The sequence below is a fragment of the Syzygium oleosum genome, unplaced genomic scaffold, assembly GCF_021117445.2.
Source record: "Syzygium oleosum isolate NSW1041296 unplaced genomic scaffold, Sole_v2.1 Sole_v2.02, whole genome shotgun sequence".
Classification (NCBI taxonomy): domain Eukaryota; kingdom Viridiplantae; phylum Streptophyta; class Magnoliopsida; order Myrtales; family Myrtaceae; genus Syzygium; species Syzygium oleosum.
In genome coordinates, this window is record NW_026607486.1 from 6,149,758 (window position 1) to 6,169,024 (window position 19,267).

General features: G+C 39.5%; 1 protein-coding gene, 2 long non-coding RNA genes and 1 pseudogene across 3 annotated transcripts; all 4 read left to right on the forward strand.

Annotated features, from left to right (window-relative positions):
• The first annotated feature begins 6,518 nt into the window (after positions 1-6,518).
• On the forward strand, positions 6,519-9,060 carry LOC130137476 (polyol transporter 5-like). Its single transcript, XM_056308858.1, has 3 exons — positions 6,519-6,816; positions 7,274-7,620; positions 7,839-9,060. Exons 1-3 carry the CDS (start codon positions 6,651-6,653, stop codon positions 8,922-8,924), a joined length of 1,599 nt encoding a protein of 532 aa, XP_056164833.1. The 5' UTR covers positions 6,519-6,650; the 3' UTR covers positions 8,925-9,060.
• A 1,147-nt stretch (positions 9,061-10,207) lies between these two features.
• Positions 10,208-11,951, forward strand: LOC130137487 (uncharacterized). The gene is made up of 3 exons (XR_008815913.1): positions 10,208-10,350; positions 10,908-10,963; positions 11,784-11,951. It is a non-coding gene; the product is annotated as an uncharacterized LOC130137487 (long non-coding RNA).
• Positions 11,952-12,201: 250 nt separating this feature from the next.
• LOC130135403 (uncharacterized) lies at positions 12,202-16,794 on the forward strand (annotated as a pseudogene).
• Positions 16,795-17,004: 210 nt separating this feature from the next.
• On the forward strand, positions 17,005-18,679 carry LOC130137495 (uncharacterized). Its single transcript, XR_008815922.1, has 3 exons — positions 17,005-17,078; positions 17,636-17,691; positions 18,512-18,679. It is a non-coding gene; the product is annotated as an uncharacterized LOC130137495 (long non-coding RNA).
• Positions 18,680-19,267: the final 588 nt, after the last annotated feature.

Sequence of the window (19,267 nt, forward strand, 5' to 3'; positions counted from 1 at the left end):
CTAATACGACACGGTGTCATGCAGAGATTGCCACGATGTTAAGTACTACCTAGGGTGACTAGAGAAGTTGAGCTGCTTTTTAAAAAAAGATGCTTTATATCTTGTTCTTTGTGTGAACTGTCATACATGTTTCTTGGTGATGTGGAAGGTGAGGCTGTAGATGCTTCTTTTCCCCTTTGAGGACTTTGTCGTCTCATTTTCTTGTGTATGGTTATATTATGGTGATAGCCTCTTCAGGACTCTCTAAGTTATGGGTTCACAGTAAAGGGATTGGGATTACAAGGTATGAAATGCCTGGATGTCCTTTTATAATATATCTATGTATCTTTAGTACCTTGGTCTCCCCTGATTATGTTGGAGAGTGTGGTTTTGGTTTTGAGGAAGTAACTTAAACATATCGAGAACCTGTAGTAGCAGATTGAACCTAAGCTATTCTACATTGTTTTGGCATGATACTTAGTATTCTTGTTTGAAATAACAGGAGGAAGGATGTTGTATCTTTCTTGGGTAAGTTGGCCAATGAAGAGATGGTCAATGCAATGCATGTTCTGCTTTTGTATCTACGAAGTGCTCCAGATGATGAAAAACCTTTGGTTGCCATACTTATGCTGCACTTTGATCTAATAGTATACTTTCTTGACTATTCATTTTGTAGTTTTTGGGATTTTATTGGATTTTGAATTTGATATTTGTAACTTCTCTTCTTGCCCATTTTTGAGTTGCATTTGTAAGATATGCCTCGGTGAGTATGACGAAATTTTATGGTGATTAACTTGGTATTGGAATTTGAAGATGCAGTGTGAATTTGCAGATTTAATGAAGCCTACTCTTATTTTTTGGTTATCTATTCCAGAAAATTATGGCTGAGATAACACTTTGGTGCAGGTAGAACCTCGGAAGTACAGCATATACAGAGAGAAGCTGTCGTGGCAATTTCTGCATAAGTTATGCAAATGAGAGGTTGCAACGGCATTTCAACTGGCATCTGTTAAAACTGGAGCAGGAAGTGAGCATCACACATGGACCGTATCTTTAGTAGTTTTGTTTAGTATTTATATGATGGGGATTGTCGCTAAAAGCAGGATAGTTTTTTTTTATTCATTTTTGTCGTCATTATTTATTATGCAAGATTATTTATTCTCTCATTATGTGTACTATAAAGAAAAATATTTATGTCATTCTTGTGAAAAACGTTGATGAATGTATTTCATTTTCATATTATTATAATATTTTGACGTTATTAAGTGCTCAATGTTAAATATAAATTCTAGAAATTAATTTTTCTTTTAATTGGGTTTAAAATTCGAAAAATAAAATATTAGATTATGTTTAAATTCGTTGCAAAATTCGCGAATTTTTAGTGATAAATTTTGCAACGAATTTTCTCACGAATTTAGCCACCAATTTTTTTTCGTCGCAATTTACCAACGAAAATTGAAATTTTTTTGCGGCAAAATTCGAGATTTCCCACGATATTTGCAATGAATATTTTGCGACAAATTTTCCAACGAATTTTGCAACTAATTTAGTCACGAATTTTGCAACGAATAATTAGTCACGAATTAATTTTCGTCGCAAATTACTAACGAAAATTCAAATTTTCGTTGCAAAATTTTGCGAAAAGAAATTTCCAATGAATTTTTTTGTTCGTGGAAAAATACCGGGTTTTTCAATTTCGTGGAAAAATTTGTGGCAAAATACCGGGTTTTTTTCAAATTTGCAACGAATAATTAGCGCCAAATTTTCCAACGAATTTTGTTTTCGTCAGAAATTACCAACGAAAATTGAATTTTTTTGTCGGAAAAAAAATCGAATTTCCAACGATTTTTGCAACGAATAATTAGCGCCAAATTTTGCAACGAATTTACCCACGAGTTTAATTTTCGTCGGAAATTACCAACGAAAATTGTAATTTTTTGTCGGAAAAATTCACGATTTTCCCACGAATTTTGTTTTCGTCGGAAAGTACCAACGAAAATTGTAATTTTTTGTCGGAAAAATTCGCGATTTCCAACGATTTTTGCAACAAATAATCAAGGACGAATTTATATACGATTTTTCCAACGAATTTACCCACGAGTTTAGTTTTCGTCGGAAATTACCAACGAAAATTGTATTTTTTTGTAGGAAAAATTCGTGATTTTCCCACGAATTTTGTCTTCGTCGGAAATTACCAACGAAAATTGCAATTTTTTGTCGGAAAAATTCGCGGATTTCCCACGATTTTTGCAACGAATAATTAGCAACGAATTTTTCCAACGAATTGTTAGCGCGAATTTTGCCACGAAATTTTGCAACGAACTTTGCCACGAATAAATTTTCGTCACAAATTACCAACGAAAATTCAAATTTTTTTGTGTCGCTAATTTCGTTGGAAATTACCAACGAATTTTGCCACGACGTTTCCAACGAAGAATTAGCAACGAATTTTCCAACAAATTTTTTGCGTCGGAATTTACCTACGAAAAATTAAATTTTTTTTTCATAAAAATTTCCAACGCCGCATGACCGACGAATTTTTTTTCGTCGGAAATTCGTTTTACCACGAATAATTACCAACGAATTTTGCCACGATTTTTCCAACGAATAATTACCAACGAATTTTCCAACGAACTTACCAACGAAATTTCCAACGAATTTTTCCAACTAATTTTGCCACGAATTTTCCATCGAAGTTTCCAACGAATTTTCCAACGAATTTTTCCGACGAATTTTCCGACGAAAAAATTTCGTTGCTAATTACCAACGAAAATTTAAATTTTTCGTTGGAAAAATTTGCGACGACGAATTTCCAACGAATTTTTTTTCGTCGGAAATTTCGTTGGAAATTCGTTTTCCAACGAATTTTGCCAAATTTTTCGTTGGAAAATTCATTGGAAAACTCTTGTTTTTTTGTAGTGAAAGGAAAAGAAGAGGAAAAAACAGATTTGGTTATGAACTTTTGCTCATCATGCAATCGAGTGACTTTAACTTTATTTTTTTTGTTCAATCAAGTACCTCAAGTTTCAAAATTAATCTCGATGTCAAGCCTCTGTTAAATTGAATGCTATGTCACTTGATTCTTGCCGAGGTGTATTATATACCTTACTTCTTAGGAAATAATGTCATTTTGAAAGAGCAATAATGCAACTCCTAATATAAGGTTTTGAAAGGGTTAGCAATAAATCTGAGGGATTCTATGTCAGGCTGACACGCATAGCCCGCAATGGAAGAACCGCATATTGATGAACTTGAACAACATATGAGGGGAAATATAGAAGAGTTAGCATGAAATTTCTCATTGTATCAAATGCAAAAACATTTATTGTCACGCATGGTGCTAAAATTATATACGACAGTTCTTTTGCAAACAATATCTGTTGAAATTATACACGACAATGAGGACGGGAATGCAATGTTGAAGAGTATGTGGAGGGGCCGTGACATCCGAGCAACCTCGTGCCAAGAATTTGTGTGCACATGACTTCTATTCGCATGGCCTTTCCGGACCCGTTCGAAAAGAAGTTATTCAGATGCAACCGGCATAGTTCGTCTAGTCCACATTACCTGCTGGATCGTGTGGATCTCGCGTGGCCAGAAAATTCGACAGATCACATTCATTGAACTTATGTACTCTGAGTGCAACCAATTATTTGTCCGGTCGATGTCGTTTTCGCCCCGAGTGTCCGCTATTGTCATTACACGTGGGCCTTTTTCTCTATTTTTGGCTCCTTTTCCAGCACATTAGATCCCTTTTTCTTAAATTTCCAATGTTTCGCTTCTGATTAACACGAATCAAGAATATTCCCGAGTCAATTATAATCTCTTAGAATATTTTGACTATCTGACACCACCAATTTCTATTTATCTATAGCCGCCATATCAACCATGTATATGATAATAATAAAAGAATCGATGTCGTGTACATACTATATTACAACTGGGCATGTCTAATTAAGACCGGTTCATGCGAGATTAACTTAATGAGAATAATAGAATAAACAGAAAACAATCGCTCGAAAACAAATTTGGGTACGCAAGATCAAGTTGGGAGTTAATTTCTTGTTTTGTGAATCTGTTGTCCTCATCGGAAATGTCCACACGAAGTTCTTATCAGAAAATATAACAATGATATAACATGGATTTAGCATATGACATTCATATGACATTTGCTTATCTTCAAAGGTTCATGGGTCAGTTTCTCTCCCTCGTCAAATTCTTGGACTCTTGGGGAGTAATAATAAGTCAAAAAATCACTTTGAAAACTCCTTATAAAATTCGGAATTCAACGGGCATTATTTTGAGTGTGCTGAGCTGTGGGATCTTGTCATTTTCGAAAGCCCTTTTCACGGTCTCTCCACCGGTCAAACTTTGACTTACAAGTAAGAAAAGGATGTGTGAACCGAAGAGGTTGCTCACCATTGACTATGAAGATGCAATACATAACTTTTTCTTATTTTTTCCATTTTTCTAAAAGAAATTCCAAACTTTTCCGGGGGAGACATCACTCCTCCTAATTTGTTTTGTCTTGCCACTAACCCCAAACTTGTACCAATAACTTCAGAATACATTATTCCTTCAATATGACCGTTGAAATCCGCCGTGACAGCCAGCGTGAACGTTAATAATCTGACGTGACTATGCTCTCGATCGACACGCTAAATCCGTTTGTTTGGTGTTGTCTACGGATGTTGTCACGTTGGATTTTGAATGGCAATCGCGATGAACATATAAAGGAAGGTATTTTCACTTCATGGGTACAAATTTAAAGTGATTGGTAAGATGAATAAAGTTTGAAGTATTCACGTACCATGGGAAGAATTTAGAATTTTTTGTGGAATTATCCGTTTTTTTTTTTTGGGTCTATATGGGATTATCTTTTTCATTTATCTCTTTTTTATAAACCTCCTCTTCTTGTTTCTCGACTTTTTTGTGGTCGAATTCTTGTTTCTTGATGATAAGTATGGCGACGATGGGGCAAATCTCTCAACGATCTTGATAAGGATAGACGACAACGGCGGCCAATCTTTTTTCCTGAGGAGTTTCGATATTTTCTTTTTTTATTAATATTACGAAAAATCTCAAATTAGTATACATGTTATAAATTTACCCCAAACTAATTTTTTTACCACAAAAAATCCCAAACTGGTACACCTTTGATAATTTTACCCTCGGTTAGTTTTCGTTAAATTTTAACGTCAAATTTCTAAGTTGGATGACACATAGCAGTTTACAGGTGTACCAGTTTTGGGTTTTACCCTCAGTTTATCACAAGTGTACCAGTTTGTGATTTTTTGTGGTATTAATCCAATTTAATGGATGGTAAATTTGTCACAAATATATCAGTTTGGGGTTTTTGGTGATCAAAAAATTAATTTAAGGTGAAATTGTCACATGTGTACCAATTTGGGATTTTTGGTGGTCAAAAAATTAATTTTGGGTAAATTTGTTACGTGTATACCAGTTTAAATTTTTCGTGATATTAATCTTTTTTTTTTGGTGTGAATCCCAGGAAAATAAACCTTTTTTTTAATTAATAGCCTCATTTTAATTTTGAGTAAATTTATCACGTGTATACCAGTTTGAATTTTTCGTGATATTAATCTTTTTTTTTTGTGTGAATCCCAGGAAAATAAACCCTTTTTTTAATTAATAGCCTCATTTTGTAAAATGCTTGATCTTATCCAAAAGGGCGAGAAAGGTCTAATCTTTGAATATGGTAAAAGCATTATGGGAATATTGGAGCTTTTTCCAAATCAATCAGCGGTCAAACGAACATCAGTCATCAGCTGCCATTTCCACAGTAATTTTAGTCCAAAGAATGTGAATACGCAACATGTGTGTTGACAATAGGACTCTGGTTAGAGCTAGCTGAACTAGTAGAGGATTTGGTTATCAAGTTTTTCCAAATCAATCAGCGGTTAAAAGAACATCAGTCATCAGCTGTCATTTCCACAGTAATTTTAGTCCAAAGAATGTGAATACGCAAATGTGTGTCGACAATAGGACTCTGGTTAGAGCTAGCTGAACTAGTAGAGGAGATGCACTTTAAACATTGTACGTTGCTATAAATTGAGAATTATAGATTATAGCCTTTCGATTTCTTTTAACATACGATAAATTTATCATAAATATATCAATTTAACGGAAGGTAAATTTGTCACAAATGTATCAGTTTAACGGAGGAGATGCACTTTAACGGATGATAAATTTATCACAAATGTATCAGTTTTACTCTGATTGACTCATTCTGAATGAGGGTCGATCAATTTTTGATACGACCTGACCCATTTGACGGATCTAATTCTTTGATGACATTAAATGCGGACAAACTCTTATTTAGCGAAAATAGTGTTTTTTCACAAAAAGATGTTTTTTCACCTGTAGCTTTGTTTTATGTTAGGTAAAAGAGGGACGGTGAAGATTATGAGTCAAGTGGATGGGGACCCACGAGAGCACAGAATCACGGTCCAAACGGTGACGCAGGTTTTGGTCTCTTTCTAAGACAAGCGACGCGAGCTTTGGCCTATATGTACACACCGCATCCCTGCACACCAGTTTCGTGTACCTTCTTCCCTCACTCCTCTCATTTCTTCTCCGCTCGTTTTCAATCTATACATATAATCACACCCAAAAACTCTCTCCCTCTCTCTCTCTCTCTGGAGAAGAAGATGGAGATGGCTGACCAGAAGACCGTGGCTAAAGATGCCGTCTCCAACAACGGCGTCGAACGGAAGTCGATCGAGGACTTCGATCCTCCGGCAAAGCCGCGCCGGAACAAGTACGCCCTCGCCTGCGCCAGCTTGGCCTCCATGACCTCCGTTTTGCTCGGTTATGGTCAGTTCCCCCTCTCTCTCTCTCTCCATGCGTTCGATGTTGTTACAGCATGGGAAGACTCGTCCTGGTGACCCGTCCATGATGTTTGGAACTCTCTAAACCACATATCTTTGCGATGTCATTTGTGAATTTATTTGCATACAGCGAATCATAATAATAGATCTATTGCAAAAAGTCATTTGTTTTATGGATAGGAGATGAAAAAGAGCAAAAGAAAAACGAGAATTTTTAAATGGTTTCGTATAACATCATAATTTTTTTCCCTTTTTGAGCCAACCAACTTAATTTTGAATAAAATCCATTGTGCTTATTATTTATAATATTCTCATCTTATTAATAATATATATAAAAGAAAATCAACTTGAAGAAAAAGGGAGGAGAAAAGGTCACAGGATTTTATTTTTTATTATTTTTCCAATTTCTTGTAAATAAGATTTTTTTTTTTAAACTTCGGCAGATATAGGAGTGATGAGCGGAGCGGTGATATACATAAAGAAGGACCTGAAGATAAGCGACGTGCAGGTGGAGGTCTTGACGGGGATCCTCGCCGTGTACTCGCTCCTTGGGTCGGCGATGGCGGGGCGAACCTCCGACTGGATCGGCCGCCGCTACACCATCGTCTTGGCTGGGGCCATCTTCTTCGCCGGGGCCCTCCTCATGGGCTTCGCCCCCAACTACGCCTTCCTCATGTTTGGCCGCTTCATCGCTGGTATCGGTGTCGGCTATGCCCTCATGATCGCTCCCGTCTACACAGCCGAGGTCTCCCCTGCCTCCTCCCGCGGCTTTCTCACCTCCTTCCCTGAGGTACTTTCTCATTTTCTTTTTTGTTACCCCTAATTTGATAGCATCTTTTTCATTTGACATTAATTTTGTCTTTTTATTGTTGAACGTGCATTATTCTTGTTACAGGAAAAATTGAAGTTAGAAAGGTGATTATGTTTTAGGGCTTATTTTTCTTATCTAGAACTTTTTGTTATTACAGCTACCAACCAGTATGAATGGACGTCATTTCAATGGTTCAGGTGTTCATCAACGCCGGCATCCTCCTTGGCTATATCTCTAATTATGCCTTCTCCAAGCTTCGCCTCAACCTCGGGTGGCGTATGATGCTCGGCGTGGGAGCAATCCCCTCAGTCCTCCTTGCGTTCGTCATCCTCGTCATGCCGGAGTCCCCCCGGTGGCTCATCATGCAGGGTCGCTTGGGCGATGCAAAGCGTGTCCTTGCCAGGACGTCCGACTCCAAGGAGGAGGCCGTGCTCCGGCTTGCCGACATCAAGGAGGCTGCTGGCATCCCTCACGAGTGCAACGAAGATGTTGTCAAGGTCACCAAGCGGAGCACTGGGGAAGGCGTGTGGCGCGATCTCCTCCTCCACCCGACCCCGTCTGTCCGCCACATCCTCATATGCGCTGTTGGCATCCACTTCTTCCAACAAGCCTCTGGCATCGAAGCCGTCGTCCTCTACAGCCCTCGCATCTTCGAGAAGGCCGGCATCACCTCCTCCGACAAAAAGCTCGTCGCCACCATCGCGGTCGGCTTCGTAAAGACAATGTTCATCCTCGTTGCCACCTTCCTCCTTGACCGCGTCGGGAGGCGGCCATTGTTGCTGAGTAGCGTTGGTGGGATGATCGTCTCGCTTGCCTCCCTCGGAATGTGCCTCACCATCATCGACCACAGCCGCACGAAACTCATGTGGGCGGTTGCTATGTGCATCGCGTCAGTGTTGTCCTACGTGGCCTTTTTCTCTATTGGAATGGGGCCAATCACGTGGGTGTACAGCTCAGAGATCTTCCCGCTGAGACTGCGTGCACAGGGGTGTGCGATCGGTGTCGCCATGAACCGGGTGACAAGTGGAGTGTTAGCGATGACGTTCATATCACTGTATAAGGCGATCACCATCGGCGGGGCCTTTTTCTTGTTCATGGGGATCGCATGCGCCGCGTGGGTGTTTTTCTACACGTTTATGCCAGAGACGCAGGGGCATACGCTGGAGGAGATGGGGCAGTTTTTTGGTAAATACACACAGTGGAGGTCCGTGGCCAGGGAGTTGGAGATGCAAAAGAACAAAGCAGTGGTCAATGGCGACGGAGGTAGTGGCGAGGGGCAGTAAGAGAAATGATTATAAGGTGGGGAGTATCTGATAGATATGAATGCCTTTGTTAGGGTTTTTAGAGTAATTATACGTAATATGAATTGGTTGATGATTGCTGACCATGGACAACGAGGAAAAGGGTTGCTTCTTGTTTGACGTTTTTAAGAAACATAAACGAATTACTACGACGAATTTTAAAAGAAGAAGCCAAGAGAAATTCCTTGGGAAATTTAATTCCCGTTGGAATAAGAAATCTACCCTTTTTCCTTTGATATAGTGGTTGATACTTTTCACCTACAACTTGGATCTTTACCTAAAAAAGTTACAAAGGTTATTGTCTAGATTAATTCTGTCAAACTAGAATTAATCATGAATCGATGAATCTGGAAGAACATCAATTTCCACTCATTTCATTTAGTATTGATTATTACCCTCCGTATCTCAAGTTTGGAACTTAGGTGGTTTTATTATTGCGCAATTTGGTACCAATATGCCAAATCTAAATTTCTTTTTATCATCAAATTTATAAGCTACGAAGTGTGTTGTGGCTTCTACTTTCTTTTTGCCACACTTCAGTGAATCCTCATGTACAATTTTCAAATTTAATAATGAAACCGGGTTATATTCAAAGGAAGGCTATATCACACCCAACGATAATTTCATATCCGTTCATAAACAAATGAAATTAAAGTCACATAATTCATAAATTGAATAAGAAAAAGGGGATTGGTGGTCACTACACAAATTATCATGAAAGATACAATAGAAGTTGGATAAATCTATCCATCGATTAAGCTTTCAAAATAGTTAGGATAATATCGTCCTATACCCGATAAATATACTTCAAAAATATTTAATAAATATTAGAGAAAAAGAAAACTTAATGGAGAGAGAGAAGAGAGAGAAGCCAAGTAAACTTAATATATATAAAAAGAAAACTTAATATATATATATATAGTCTTAGAATATATTAAAGCTACATCGTTGTTTGGGTTGTTCATCATCGATGTTAAGACTCATCACAAAGCGGAGGAGCAAGCATTCAAGATTAAAGTCTCGTTGCGATTTCTGTTTTAAGGTTTAAGACAAATTTATTTGGTCCAATTTTCTTCTTTTGAGACAGTCCATTATAAAATGGAGAGAAATTAAAATCCGTACAAGTTTTAGGTATTGTCCGATCTTACTAATTTTACAATCTCGAATCTGTAAAATATGGGTTCTGAAAAAAAAAAAAAAAAAAAAAAAAAATCATCAAGTCAACAAGTCAAAAGAAGGAATAGTGATGTTCGGCTCTTCTTTAAGAAGCCAAGGGCAGCACGAACAGAAACAGAAAAACAGAGAGGAAAAGAAGAGAAAGGAGAGGAAGAGAAGAAGAAGAAGAAAGGGAGGGTTTTGCGCCGCGCGGACCTCGCCTAGCCGATTCGACTTCGAATCGCAACGCTCGGTAAGTACTCGCGCCCCTCGTTCGTTTGATCGGAGAAGTTTTCCGATTTAGGGTTTAAATTCGGAATTTTGGGAAATTCGAGCGGCGAAGTCTGATTTTTGAGTCGTTCAGCTGCGTATTTTTATAGAATTGGTAGTTTACAGTGTTGCGGAGCCGTGGGATTTTACGGAACCTGATTTGGACTTACCGTTTGCTGGATATGAATTTTTGAGGTTGAGTGCGCGCAGTGAACAGTGCGCGAACAGTGGTTTTTAGGCCGATTTTCGTCGGTTTTCGGCTCGATTTTGGGGCTGCCAAGTTGGGGTTCCTGTAGTGCTCTGAATAAGCTTTCTCTTCACTATAAGTTCGCTTAGAACGGAGTTTAGTGGAGAAAGTTATGGCGCAATGAAGTTTCGCGCTCAAATTCCGCATCGTGAACGAATTTGGATAATCGCTTTGGACGAGTGATTTGGGGGCGTCTTTTAGTCATTATATTAGCGTCTAAGCTTAGTTGAGCCGAATCGTAGTTGAAGTATCATTTTACTCGGTTTTGATATCGTTTTTCGGCTTATTGTTAGGTATTCGAGTGCGTCGGCTCGAGAAACCGCTGTAGGTTAGTTTTCAGCTTTTCAAGGTGAGTGGTACTATTTCTTCTTTGAATTTGTAAACTCATGTTTAGAAAATGATATGTATTAGATATGTTATCATACAAGCAATGGCATTTTGTTCGCATAAAAACTGGATCGAGCATTTACTGCCATTTTGTGTATTTGAAATAGAAGATTCCTTTTGGTTTCGGTTTGAACTTATGGAATGAAAAAGGGTTTGTGAAACCTTTTGTGAAAGACTTATGAGGAGTTCTTGAGTTTGAATGTGATTTTTAAAGGGTTATATACCCGTTTGTGAAATGATTTTTGGATATTGGTGATTTTGATTGTGGATTGGATTTGCTGGTATGGGAGGTTGTGGATTTTGATGCTCAGTGTCTCTGTGAACCCAAATAAGGGGTTGTAGGTATGCGCATACTAGTCTAGGATATCCTTGTGGGCCGAGCCACCGGTTTATAGTAGGTGGAGACCTTGCCAAGGGGGGAATCTTGGTCGCCTTTCACGGGGCGTTATCCGTGATCATACTTAGATTTCTGAGCATGAGATTGGCCGATGGAATAGACCATTGGCGTGTGCTTTTCGACGAGATTGGCCAATGGAATTGACCATTGGTTTCTCCTTTGATATTATTAATTAATACGAGATTTTCTATTGTGAAAAGGTTATGTTTAAACTGGTATATAACGTATTTTAACTTTGAAGTTTGTGATATGTTGGAGTTGGGATTAATTGAGCTTTCGTTTGGTCTTATAACTGTGTGCATAGTGGGTGCTCGATCTACCTAGAAGAAATGTATTACTCACTGAGCCGTGGTAGCTCATTCCTCTCATCTAACTTGTTTTTCAGGTTCTTCACCGAGACGCTAGTAGGCGTGAGAGTTCCAGTGTCGGGGAGAACATTTTGATAGTTGTGACTTTTTGGTACGAGTTACACATGGATGTGGAGCTTAATGTACTTAGCTTTTTGGTGGATTGTAGTTAACTCTGATATTGTAACCAAATAAACTTTATATCATGTATATATGTGGTTGCATATATTTTGATATCATGTGAGTTTTGGTTATGTTTAGGTTGCGTCCTTTTGTTAAGGGATGGCCGTGTCATGCCTTTATTCTTGTTGAGTTTGGGGTGTGACATTTATTGGTATCAGAGCATAAGTTTTGATTTTTGGAGTACAGATATGGGACGTTGTGAGATTGTGTGATAGATTTTTGCGCTAGATTTTTATATACTAAGTGGTATTTCATTCTTGGATTCAGGCGATCATGAGTTCTGACTCGGAGCCACTTGCCTCAGTTCTTAAGAAGAATAAAGGCAAGCGAGTCATTACTTCTGACTCTAGAGATATGCCTCAACGTTCTCAAGGTGTGACTTTAAAAAGGAGACGGGAGGACCAATATGAAGTGAGTTCCGACTCACGAGAAGCTAGGGAAGAACCCCAAGAGCCTAATCCCCCGACTGATTTCACTCAAGCAATGATTCATTGGTATCGTCAGGCGAAGGAATTAAGTGAAGGTGGCACCACTGACTCATGCACCTTTGCACAATTCAGAAAGGCAGATCCACCTAAGTTTGATGGGAAGTTTGATCCTCTTAAGGCCGATGGTTGGATTAGAAGCATAGAGGAAATCTTTAGAGCGGAAAATGTTCATGGCAATCAAAAGGTTAACTTTGCCACTCGTTATTTGGAAGGTGAAGCTATATGTTGGTGGCAGGGGACTAGACCCGCCCTTGGAGGTACTGATGTAATCATTTCCTGGAAGGACTTCACTGAAGCATTCAATGCCCAATTCTTCCCCGAGTCATTCCAAGCGAAGATGAGGAGTGACTTTGCAAATGTATCTCAAGGTAGCTCGTCAGTTATGGAGTATGCAGCCCGCTTTAATCAGCTTAGTAGATTCGAGGAAGGCTTCGTGGCTAGTGAAAAGCGAAGGGCAAAACACTTTCAGCGAGGACTTCGACCTGATATTCGCAGTATTCTCACGCCTTTTGTACTGACTACGTACAAAGATGTCTTGGATCGAGCGATTAGGGTGGAGAAAGACATGTTGGAGAGCGGTGCACAGAGTGCACCTCAGTACAAGAGGTTTAAGCCCACTGATTATCATGATAGTCGGATCAATAGTAGCAAAAAGCGGAGGGATTTCAATCAGTCAGGAAGGCCCAAGATTCAGAGTAATCCGGGTCCTTGTGCTACTTGTGGCAAGCGTCATAGCGGTCCTTGTTACCGCAAGACAGGAGCTTGCTTCCTTTGTGGGAAAATAGGACATATGGCGCGTGATTGTCCTACACAGAAGGATATCCCTGGAGATAGTAGAGTGTGTTTTGTTTGTGGGCAGCCTGGGCACCTAGCATCTGCTTGTTCTATGAGGAAAACTGCATCTTCAGCTGGTAGGCCCCAAGGAAATAAGGAAAGGCAAAAGACGACCAAGAAAGTTTTTGCGATAACAAAGGAGGATGCGGCGGCGTCCAACGCAGTTGTTGCAGGTAATATTTATATTGCCTCTCAATATGCGTATGCGCTATTTGATCCGGGTGCTACGCATTCCTTTATTGCCATTGACTTCGCAAGGAAACTTGATGTGTTGCCTGAGCCTCTTGAGCATGAAATATATGTTGATACTCCTACTGGAAATTTCCTGATTGCTAACCGTGTGTTCATGAGATGTTTGCTCCGGATTAATGATGTAGTATTACCTGTCGATTTGGTGGAGTTAGATATACGGGATTTCGATGTTATTCTGGGAATGGATTGGTTATCCACATATCATGCAACTGTTGATTGCTATTCTAAGAAGGTTGTCTTTCGACTTCCAAATCAACCCGAATTCTCTTTTTCGGGAAGTTGTAAAGGCACTTTGCCAAGATTGATATCAGCTTTACAAGTGAGGAAGCTTTTGAGGAAGGGTTGTTGCGATTATGTGGCTTGTGTAAAAGACACAAGTAAAGATGTTGTAAAGCTTGAAAATATTCCTATTGTCAGAGAATTTCCAGATGTGTTTCCTGAAGATTTGCCTGGCTTACCTCCTGATAGAGAGATTGATTTTTTTATTGATTTGATGCCTGGTACTACGCCTATCTCTAAGGCGCCATATCGGATGGCACCGTCTGAATTGAAGGAATTGAAAGTACAGCTGCAGGAGTTGTTGGATAAGGGTTTTATTAGACCCAGCATTTCGCCTTGCGGAGCTCCAGTTCTTTTTGTAAAAAAGAAGGATGGTAGTATGCGGCTTTGCATCGATTATCGAGAACTTAATAAGGTGACGATAAAAAATAAATACCCTTTGCCCCGGATTGATGATTTGTTTGATCAACTTCAGGGAGCTCAGGTATTTTCTAAGATTGACCTTCGTTCGGTATCATCGGTTGAAGATAAAGGCGAGATGATGTATCAAAATCGCTTTCGGGACAAGGTATGCCCATTATGAATTTCTTGTCATGCCTTTTGGATTAACAAATGCTCCTGCTGCTTTTATGGATTTGATGAATAGAGTGTTCAGGCAGTATCTTGATAAGTTTATTGTGGTGTTCATTGATGATATTTTGGTGTATTCGAAGAGTTTGGAGGAACATAAACAACACTTGAGGTTTGTCTTGCAAACTTTGCGTGAAAAGAAGTTGTTTGCTAAATTCAGTAAGTGCGATTTCTGGCTTGATCATATAGAATTCTTAGGCCATATAATCTCGAAGGATAGCATTTCGGTTGACCCGAGGAAAGTTGAAGCAGTTGTCCAATGGAGTCGCCCTACCAATGTCACTGAAGTGAGAAGTTTTCTTGGTCTAGCTGGCTACTATAGGCGGTTTGTGGAGGGATTTTCTAAACTTGCCGGTCCACTTACTCGCCTAACTCAGAAGGGAGTTAAATTTGTGTGGTCAGATCAGTGTGAGAGCAGTTTCCAAGAGTTGAAAAGATGGTTAGTGTCGGCTCCTATATTGACTTTGCCTTCAGGTACTAGTGGTTTCACAATCTACTGTGATGCATCTAAGGAAGGTTTAGGTTGTGTTCTTATGCAGAATGGTAAAGTTGTAGCCTATGCCTCTAGACAGTTGAAAGTACATGAGAGAAATTATCCCACTCATGATTTGGAGTTAGCAGCGGTTGTGTTTGCCTTGAAGATATGGCGGCACTACTTGTATGGTGAGAAATGTGAGGTCTTTACTGATCATAAGAGTTTGAAGTACATCTTTACTCAGAAAGAATTAAACATGAGACAGAGGAGATGGCTAGAACTCTTAAAGGATTACGACCTGTCTATCAATTACCATCCAGGTAAGGCAAATGTAGTAGTCGATGCCCTAAGTCGTAAATTTTATGGAAACATGGCTACATTGCTCACTTCTCAGAAGCCTATTCTTGAGGATATGAGGAAGTTGGACCTGGAGGTATTGGTACATCAGCTTGGTGCTCAATTAGCTAATCTTCAAGTACAACCAATGTTGATTGATAGAATTAAGGCTAAACAGAATGGGGATTCTCAGTTGGGAAAGATTAGAGAAGGAGTAGAAGCTGGGAGACAAAAGGACTTCAGTATCCATGCGGATGGGTCATTGAGGTTTCATGGTCGGCTATGCGTTCCTGATGATTCAGGATTGAAAAAGGAGATATTGCAGGAAGCTCATAGTAGGAGATTCTCTATCCATCCGGGAAGCACTAAAATGTACAGGGATGTGAGAGAGAATTTTTGGTGGATCAACATGAAGAAAGATATCGTGAAGTTTGTTGACCAGTGTCTGGTTTGCCAGCAAGTGAAGATTGAGCATCAGAAACCAGGTGGACAGCTACACCCACTTGAAATACCTAAGTGGAAGTGGGAGCATATTACCATGGCGGTCTACCGAGGACATCTAGTGGTAAGAATGCTATATGGGTGATTGTCGATCGATTGACTAAATCTGCTCACTTTTTGTCATATCGATTCGGTCTTTCACTTGAGGATATGGCGAAGCGGTATATTAATGAGATAGTGAAGCTTCATGGGGTGCCAGTGAGCATTGTTTCTGACAGGGATCCCAGGTTTGTGTCTAACTTTTGGAAGAGTTTGCAAGGAGCATTGGGTACTAAACTCAACTTTAGCACGGCTTTTCACCCGCAAACAGATGGACAGTCTGAAAGAATGATTCAGACATTAGAGGACATGCTAAGATCCTGTGTTATTGACTTTGGTGGTTCGTGGGACGAACACCTTCATTTGGCGGAGTTTTCTTATAATAACAGCTATCATTCTAGCATCAAGATGGCTCCTTTTGAAGCTCTATACGGTCGAAAATGCAGAACTCCCGTATGTTGGGATGATGTTGGTGAGAAAAGATTAACTGGTCCAGAGTTTATTCAGCAGTCAGAAGAGAAAGTCAAGGTGATTCGAGAGCATTTGAGAATAGCACAAAGCCGTCAGAAAAGCTATGCTGACCTCAAAAGACGCAAGGTAGAGTTCGATGTGGGAGATCATGCATTCCTCAAAGTCTCTCCAATGAAAGGCGTTATGAGATTTGGCACTCATGGTAAGTTAAGTCCAAGATATGTGGGACCATTCTTAATATTAGAGAAGATTGGTGAAGTTGCTTATAAACTGGCTTTACCACCAGCGTTATCGGGCGTGCATGATGTGTTTCATGTGTCTTTATTGCGAAGATATGTGCCAAATCCTGAACATGTGCTTGACTTTGCACCTTTGCGGTTAAAGGAAAACCTATCGTATGACGAGCAACCAGTATGCATTGTTGATAGAAAAGATCAAGTGCTACGACAATGCACTATTCCTTACGTAAAGATTCAATGGCAAAACCACAATGAGAGGGAGGCCACTTGGGAGCTTGAGGAGGAGGCAAGACGCAAATACCCTCACTTGTTCGATGATTGAGGCACGTCTAAATTTCGCTCTAAATTTCGAGGGCGAAATTTTTTTAAGGAGGGGAGAATGTAAAATATGGGTTCTGAAAAAAAAAAAATCATCAAGTCAACAAGTCAAAAGAAGGAATAGTGATGTTCGGCTCTTCTTTAAGAAGCCAAGGGCAGCACGAACAGAAACAGAAAAACAGAGAGGAAAAGAAGAGAAAGGAGAGGAAGAAAAGAAGAAGAAGAAAGGGAGGGTTTTGCGCCGCGCGGACCTCGCCTAGCCGATTCGACTTCGAATCGCAACGCTCGGTAAGTACTCACGCCCCTCGTTCGTTTGATCGGAGAAATTTTCCGATTTAGGGTTTAAATTCGGAATTTTGGGAAATTCGAGCGGCGAAGTCTGATTTTTGAGTCGTTCAGCTGCGTATTTTTATAGAATTGGTAGTTTACAGTGTTGCGGAGCCGTGGGATTTTACGGAACCTGATTTGGACTTACGGTTTGCTGGATATGAATTTTTGAAGTTGAGTGCGCGCAGTGAACAGTGCGCGAACAGTGGTTTTTAGGCCGATTTTCGTCGGTTTTCGGCTCGATTTTGGGGCTGCCAAGTTAGGGTTCCTGTAGTGCTCTGAATAAGCTTTCTCTTGACTATAAGTTCGCTTAGAACGGAGTTTAGTGGAGAAAGTTATGGCGCAATGAAGTTTCGCGCTCAAATTCCGCATCGTGAACGAATTTGGATAATCGCTTTGGACAAATGTTTTGGGGGCGTCTTTTAGTCGTTATATTAGCGTCTAAGCTTAGTTGAGCCGAATCGTAGTTGAAGTATCATTTTACTCGGTTTTGATACCGTTTTTCGGCTTATTGTTAGGTATTCGAGTGCGTCGGCTCGAGAAACCGCTGTAGGTTAGTTTTCAGCTTTTCAAGGTGAGTGGTACTATTTCTTCTTTGAATTTGTAAACTCATGTTTAGAAAATGATATGTATTAGATATGTTATCATACAAGCAATGGCATTTTGTTCGCATAAAAACTGGATTGAGCATTTACTGCCATTTTGTGTATTTGAAATAGAAGATTCCTTTTGGTTTCGGTTTGAACTTATGGAATGAAAAAGGGTTTGTGAAACCTTTTGTGAAAGACTTATGAGGAGTTCTTGAGTTTGAATGTGATTTTTAAAGGGTTATATACCCGTTTATGAAATGATTTTTGGATATTGGTGATTTTGATTGTGGATTGGATTTGCTGGTATGGGAGGTTGTGGATTTTGATGCTCAGTGTCTCTGTGAACCCAAATAAGGGGTTGTAGGTATGCGCATACTAGTCTAGGATATCCTTGTGGGCCGAGCCACCGGTTTATAGTAGGTGGAGACCTTGCCAAGGGGGGAATCTTGGTCGCCTTTCACGGGGCGTTATCCGTGATCATACTTAGATTTCTGAGCATGAGATTGGCCGATGGAATAGACCATTGGCGTGTGCTTTTCGACGAGATTGGCCAATGGAATTGACCATTGGTTTCTCCTTTGATATTATTAATTAATACGAGATTTTCTATTGTGAAAAGGTTATGTTTAAACTGGTATATAACGTATTTTAACTTTGAAGTTTGTGATATGTTGGAGTTGGGATTAATTGAGCTTTCGTTTGGTCTTATAACTGTGTGCATAGTGGGTGCTCGATCTACCTAGAAGAAATGTATTACTCACTGAGCCGTGGTAGCTCATTCCTCTCATCTAACTTGTTTTTCAGGTTCTTCACCGAGACGCTAGTAGGCGTGAGAGTTCCAGTGTCGGGGAGAACATTTTGATAGTTGTGACTTTTTGGTACGAGTTACACATGGATGTGGAGCTTAATGTACTTAGCTTTTTGGTGGATTGTAGTTAACTCTGATATTGTAACCAAATAAACTTTATATCATGTATATATGTGGTTGCATATATTTTGATATCATATGAGTTTTGGTTATGTTTAGGCTACGTCCTTTTGTTAAAGGATGGCCGTGTCATGCCTTTATTCTTGTTGAGTTTGGGGTGTGACAGAATCACAATCTTATCACGATTTAATCTTGTTCCTATCTAAAAGAGAATTTGAAATGAATGGGACTACCCAGATAATGGAGATTCAAGATCCTATAAATTCGCAAAAAGGATGACATGTTACAATGTCTTAGACTTTGTATGTCCAACATCCTTTCACCAAGGCTTGAAAAAATTCGATTGGCTATGTGCATACTTATGCATTTAATTTGCTCAGTTGATGTTTCCAAACACCACGATGGCAATTGACTTGTTTAACAGGAACATCTAGGAGTAGGAATGAAGATGTGTCAATATATTCGATTTGTCGACCCTCGTTTCTTTCACTTTTTCTTCTTCTTCTCGTCCTTTGCTTTTTGTCCCAATTGATAGGGGAAGATTATTTTTTCTAATGATGTATGGTACAATATGATACCATAGGATATCCAGCTTCACAAGTATTTCGATACAAAATATATGAGAGGGAACT

Excerpts from the sequence above, each read along its gene's own strand:
- LOC130137476 (XM_056308858.1), top strand. The coding sequence starts at position 6,651 with ATGGAGATGGCTGACCAGAAGACCGTGGCTAAAGATGCCGTCTCCAAC. Across the intron at positions 6,817-7,273 it reads CTCCGTTTTGCTCGGTTATG|ATATAGGAGTGATGAGCGGA; the intron begins GTCAGTTCCCCC and ends AAACTTCGGCAG. Across the intron at positions 7,621-7,838 it reads TTCTCACCTCCTTCCCTGAG|GTGTTCATCAACGCCGGCAT; the intron begins GTACTTTCTCAT and ends TCAATGGTTCAG.